The 6,551-nt window shown below is 42.6% G+C and overlaps 1 protein-coding gene across 3 annotated transcripts in view; it reads right to left on the bottom strand.

The window, feature by feature from the left end:
• Positions 1–6,551, bottom strand: part of actl6b (actin-like 6B) — an 11,825-nt gene that overhangs the window by 2,984 nt on the left and 2,290 nt on the right. The window contains exons 3-10 of one of the 3 annotated variants that reach the window (XM_016472674.1): positions 5,043–5,121; positions 3,865–3,960; positions 3,645–3,745; positions 2,938–3,035; positions 2,711–2,805; positions 1,446–1,552; positions 1,282–1,371; positions 1,141–1,202 (exon numbers count right to left, since the gene is read on the bottom strand). In XM_016472674.1, coding sequence (XP_016328160.1) covers positions 1,141–1,202; positions 1,282–1,371; positions 1,446–1,552; positions 2,711–2,805; positions 2,938–3,035; positions 3,645–3,745; positions 3,865–3,960; positions 5,043–5,121 — 728 coding nt within the window. Of the gene's footprint in view, positions 1–1,140; positions 1,203–1,281; positions 1,372–1,445; positions 1,553–2,710; positions 2,806–2,937; positions 3,036–3,644; positions 3,746–3,864; positions 4,027–4,737; positions 4,839–4,955; positions 5,122–6,551 lie in introns of those variants that run through there. The other 2 variants (XM_016472672.1, XM_016472673.1) reach the window with 2 other exon arrangements.

Below are 6,551 nucleotides of genomic sequence, written 5' to 3'. Positions count from 1 at the left end.
ACACACAGAATCATGGGGTCTCGTGTCACGGTGGGGACCTAAATTGTGGTCCCCACGGGTACAAAAGTTTATAAATCATACAGAATTAGTTTTTTTTAAAAAGTAAAAATGCAGAAAGTTTCCTGTAAGGGGTAGGATTAGGTGTACGGAGGTCTTACGGGTTTGGAACGACATGAGAGTGAGTAATTAATTTTCATTTTTTGGTGAACTATCCCTTTAAGCCTCATTAAAAAAAAATGCAACTTGACCCCAACTAATTAATTAATTACAGACTTATCTCGAATCTCCCTTTTCTTTCAAAAATACTAGAAAAGGTAGTATCATCACAACTATGTTCCTTTTTTAGAGAAAAAATTATATCTGTGAGGATTTCCAGTCAGGATTTAGACCGTATCATAGTACTGAGACTGCTCTCATTATAGTCGATATAAAAAACTGGATGACGAGTAATTTCTTACTGCTAAATTCTGAAAAAACAGAGGTGTTAATTATCAGACCTAAAGCCTCCGCATGTAATAACCTAGAACACTGTCCAACACTCGATGGCTGCTCTGTCAATTCTTCGTCATCAGTCAGGAACCTAGGTGTGCTATTTGATAGCAATCTCTCCTTTGACAGCCACTAGTCCAAAATGCTGCTAGAGTTCTTACTAGAACCAGGAAGTATGGCCATATTAGCCCGGTTCTGTCAACACTGCACTGGCTCCCTATTAAACATCGTATAGATTTTTAATTTTTGCTTATTACTTATAAAACCCTGAATGGTTTAGCACCTCAGTATTTGAACGAGCTCTTGTTACATTATAGTCCTCCACGTCAGCAGCGCTCTCAAAACTCTGGCAATTTGATAATACTTAGAATATTAAAATCAACTGCGGGTGGCAGATCCTTTTCCTCCAGTCCGTATCCAGCCCAGATGGTGGATCAGCACCTAGAGAGGACTTCTACAGCCCTGAATGTCAGCAGAGACCAGGACAACTAGATGAGCCCCAGAGACAGATCCCCAGTGAAGACCTTGTCTCCTAGACGGCCACCGGGACAAGACCACAGGAACCAGATAAGTCCTCTGCACAATCTGACTTTGCTGCAAGTACTATATAAATAATGGTGACTTGACTTTTCTTGTGTGTGTTCCACTCACTGTTCATCATACGGAGAGTCAGACACCTGCAGCACCGACGCCTGGAAATCCTGAATCACCTCCTGTAAGAGCAACAGTCAGCGATCACGCAACACTCACGTCACACACACGTGTGTTTCACATGTTCTTCCAGACTCTTACGTTGCACATGTACGTGTGCCAGGACTTGGTGACGGGAGGGAGTTTGTCCTTCTTGGTCCAGAGCGGCGGAGCTCCTTCCCTCACGGGCTCCTGACGGACACACACACACAGACTGAGAGACTGAACACCACACACACTGAGGAGAATCGCAAGAGACACGCTACCTTAGAAGCGATCATGTACGGAGGAACCGTGTCGATGTTCATCTCCTGAAACAGCTCTCGACACTGCATGGAGATGAAATCACCGGCCAGAGGAGACTTGACGATCCCTGAACACAAGAACACACACATCTGCACTACTGCTGGTCTGAGAGCTAGAAACACACACACACACACACACACACACACACACACACTGATGATAAACCCATACTATGATCGCTCTGTAAACTGCAATCAATGACCCTAATCAATCAGCTGCTGAAAAGAGTCAGCAGCTGATTGGTTTGTGTGTGTGTGTGTGTGTGTGTGTGTGTTGCTTCAGCAAAGTGAGCAGCACTATCAGTTATTGATTGTTGAGGTTGTGGACTTTACTATACTCATAGAATTAGAATGACTGATAAAACTTTATAGTTTTAGTTATAGTTATCATTGTAGTAATTATTATAGTTATAGCTGTGGTGTGAACTTTGCTATTCTAGTAGAATTAGGATGATTATAATGTTATAGTTACAGTTATCATTATAGTTGTTCATCTATTCTGACACACTATTTTCCTAATTAATGCTGTTCAGTTGCTTTGACACAATCTGTATTGTTAAAAGCGCTATGTAAATAAAGGTGACTTGACTTGACTTGACTAGTGTTCATTGTCTCTAAAAGCACTTAAAAAGTATGTTCTAAGAACAAGAATGTTTTAAGAAAACGTTATTTCTGAACATTTAAACATCCGTTTTCTCTTTTTTTTTATTTTTTATGTGTGAATGTTGAAGGAACATTCCATTTTATCAGTGCAAAAATTATGGGAACATTACTTTTGAACGTTCTCTAAATGTTCAAATAAACGATACAAGATGACACTGATTGTGCATGTTTGAACCATTTACACAGTTTTGAGGTGGAAGCTCCGAAGCCCCGATCTGAATCCAATGATTTGCGTTACGCTCTTTGAAGTCAGATTTGAGACTCACTGATTTTTCAGTCAGTGAAAAAAGATTGATGGAGAAACAAGTAAAGCTGAGCTGCTTTAGTCCAGTAAGTGTTCATCTGGAGATATTACTAAAGTTATTCTGACGAGATTTGACAGCAGAAAGACACTGAAGCTGCACGTTTCTACAATTACACTAAAAGAGCTTTGACTTGATTAAAATATCAACAGAAGGCATGTAATAGATTGTGTGAAACAGGTTTATCAGCAAAGTTTTGGTCATGTTGATCATTTAGAGTCCTTAGATGATGACCATGTCTCTGACTAATGCTCTATTTACCTTGCTGCAGGACGTACCCATCATGCACTGGGATGGCAGTGGTGTGCGTGGCTCCGCTGTCCAGCACGAGGCCCGTGGCTCGACCGTTAGCAAAGCTGCAGTCGATCAGGTTAAGGTGACGTACAAACATCATGACATCATCAGCCTGTCTTTAACACTTGAGGGAACTCAGCCTGTCTGGATTCTGATTGCCTGATGTTCCCGAGTGGCACTTTCTGATTGGATACGCAGTGAGCACGGCGGTCTTGCACAGGAAGAAGGCGGGGATGTTGTAATGCTCGAATATGAGTTCTGTTAGCTTTTCTCTCTTCGCCCGTGAGTTCCACTGTCACGAGAGAAACATTGTAACATCACTTCACCCTCCATCCAAGATCAGGATGAGTGTGTTTCTTCATCAGGTTTGGAGAAATGTAGCACTGCATCAGTGTCTCAGCAATGGATGCTCTGCAGTGAATGGGTGCCGTCAGAATCCAAACAGCTGATAAAAACATCACAATAATCCACAAGTAATCCACAGCACTCCAGTCCATCAGTTAACATCTGGAGAAGACAAAAGCTGAAACAAATCCAGCATTAAGATGCTTTTAACTAAAATACCAGAGAGTCCATAATCCATAATAACTCTTCCTGCAGTGAAAAGGTGTTCTGGTCTGAATCAGGAGAGAAATCTGCACAGATCAAGCAGCGTTTAAACAGCTCTAAACACATATGTGGCTGGATTTTGATGTGAGAGACATCAGGAGATGCACTTTTTCACTGGAGGAAGCATTATTATGGATTATGCACTCAATGTATTTGAGTTATTCTGACGGCACCCATTCACTGCAGAGCATCCATTGCTGAGACACTGATGCAGTGCTACATTTCTACAAACCTGATGAAGAGACAAACTCATCCTAATCTTGGATTCCTCTAAGAGTGTTGATGTACTCACAGGAGCTTCAGACATCAGAACAGGGTGTAAACTGGGCTCCGATTTGATATGTTTGCTGTAGATGTGGTCGATTATGGCTTGAAATGCGTTCCAGTCCTCAACTAAAAGAGATCAATTGAGAACACAATAGAAACAGAGACAGTCTGCAGAATACACTCTTACATTTGATATTAAGTCCTGTGTGTGTGTGTGTGTGTGTGTGTGTGTGTGTGTGTCGTACTCATGCCGTTCTTCAGTGGAGAGATGAGTTCTACACCCGCCCGTGGCACATGCAGGGCTGTGGTGTCTATGTAATAACTCCGCCCACTGTTGCTCTCTTGCTCCGCCCCCATGTCAGCTGGCCCCTCCTCTTCAGTGTTCACTCCTATAGTGGTGGGGAAATCTGCCTACACAGCAGACAGGAACCAACAGTAACCAATGATAATCATGTGATGTTCAGTACAGTCAGGCTCTAGGAACTCCAGACCTTCAGGACGATTCTCAAAGCTTTGGGTTTATGGGTCGATCATGTCAGATCAGTTTATTTATACAATACAGATTGTTTCAAAGCAGCCTTACAGTAATAAGTCCTCTGCACAATCTGACTTTGTTGCAGCCTAGAATGAAACTGATGGTCTCGTCTGGCCAGAGGAGAATGGAACACTATCTTGACACACTATTTCCCTGTTTAATACTGTAAAGCTGCTTTGACACAATCTGCATTGTAAAAAGTACTATATAAATAACGGTGACTTAACTTAATAAACAGGAAAAGAACAGTGTTCATATTGCAAAATTCATCAGTTATGAAACTAATTCAATTTCAGCTGTAAAGCAGCTCTACAGGAGATGAGTTTTGTTCTCATCTGATTTAAATTTAAAGTTAAATTGATAATATTACTGAATAATAGTTTGATGGATGATGATGATGAATGGAAATATGAATAAAAGGATGATGGATGGATGATAGATAGATGTTTGGATTCTGACGGCACCCATTCACTGCAGAGCATCCATTGCTGAGACACTGATGCAGTGCTACATTTCTACAAACCTGATGAAGAGACAAACTCATCCTAATCTTGGATTCCTCTAAGAGTGTTGATGTACTCACAGGAGCTTCAGACATCAGAACAGGGTGTAAACTGGGCTCCGATTTGATATGTTTGCTGTAGATGTGGTCGATTATGGCTTGAAATGCGTTCCAGTCCTCAACTAAAAGAGATCAATTGAGAACACAATAGAAACAGAGACAGTCTGCAGAATACACTCTTACATTTGATATTAAGTCCTGTGTGTGTGTGTGTGTGTGTGTGTGTGTGTGTGTCGTACTCATGCCGTTCTTCAGTGGAGAGATGAGTTCTACACCCGCCCGTGGCACATGCAGGGCTGTGGTGTCTATGTAATAACTCCGCCCACTGTTGCTCTCTTGCTCCGCCCCCATGTCAGCTGGCCCCTCCTCTTCAGTGTTCACTCCTATAGTGGTGGGGAAATCTGCCTACACAGCAGACAGGAACCAACAGTAACCAATGATAATCATGTGATGTTCAGTACAGTCAGGCTCTAGGAACTCCAGACCTTCAGGACGATTCTCAAAGCTTTGGGTTTATGGGTCGATCATGTCAGATCAGTTTATTTATACAATACAGATTGTTTCAAAGCAGCCTTACAGTAATAAGTCCTCTGCACAATCTGACTTTGTTGCAGCCTAGAATGAAACTGATGGTCTCGTCTGGCCAGAGGAGAATGGAACACTATCTTGACACACTATTTCCCTGTTTAATACTGTAAAGCTGCTTTGACACAATCTGCATTGTAAAAAGTACTATATAAATAACGGTGACTTAACTTAATAAACAGGAAAAGAACAGTGTTCATATTGCAAAATTCATCAGTTATGAAACTAATTCAATTTCAGCTGTAAAGCAGCTCTACAGGAGATGAGTTTTGTTCTCATCTGATTTAAATTTAAAGTTAAATTGATAATATTACTGAATAATAGTTTGATGGATGATGATGATGAATGGAAATATGAATAAAAGGATGATGGATGGATGATAGATAGATGGATGGATGGATGGATAGGTGGGTAGGTGGGTGGATGGATGGATGAGGGATGGGTGGATGGATGGATGGATGATGGATGGATGGATGATGGATGGGTGGATGGGTGGATGGATGATGGATGGGTGGATGGATGGGTGGATGGGTGGATGGATGATGGATGGGTGGATGGATGGATGGGTGGATGGATGATGGATGGGTGAATGATGGATGGGTGGATGGATGGATGGATGATGGATGGGTGGATGGTGGATAGGTGGATGGATGGATGATGGATGGGTGGATGGATGGATGGATGGATGGATGGATGGATGGATGGATGGATGGATGGATGGATGGATGGATGGATGGATGGATGGATGGATGGATGGATGGATGGATGGATGGATGGATGGATGGATGGATGGATGGATGGATGGATGGATGGATGGATGGATGGATGGATGGATGGATGGATGGATGGATGGATGGATGGATGGATGGATGGATGGATGGATGGATGGATGGATGGATGGATGGATGGATGGATGGATGGATGGATGGATGGATGGATGATGGATGGGTGGATGATGGATGGATGGATGATGAATGGGTGGATGATGGATGGATGGATGGGTGGATGGATGGATGGATGATGGATGGGTGGATGAATGGATGGATGATGGAGGGATGATGGATGGATGGGTGGATGGATGATGGATGGGTGAATGATGGATGGGTGGGTGGATGGATGGATGATGGATGGGTGGATGATGGATAGGTGGATGGATGGATGGATGGATGGAGGATGGGTGGATGGATGATGGATGGGTGGATGATGGATAGGTGGATGGATGGATGGATGGATGATGGATGGGGGGGTGG

This window comes from Sinocyclocheilus anshuiensis, unplaced genomic scaffold, assembly GCF_001515605.1.
Source record: "Sinocyclocheilus anshuiensis isolate Anshui unplaced genomic scaffold, SAMN03320099.WGS_v1.1 scaffold841, whole genome shotgun sequence".
Lineage (NCBI taxonomy): Eukaryota > Metazoa > Chordata > Actinopteri > Cypriniformes > Cyprinidae > Sinocyclocheilus > Sinocyclocheilus anshuiensis.
The sequence above is the reverse complement of the archived record's forward strand: the minus strand, read 5'-3'. Positions and strand labels throughout refer to the sequence as shown.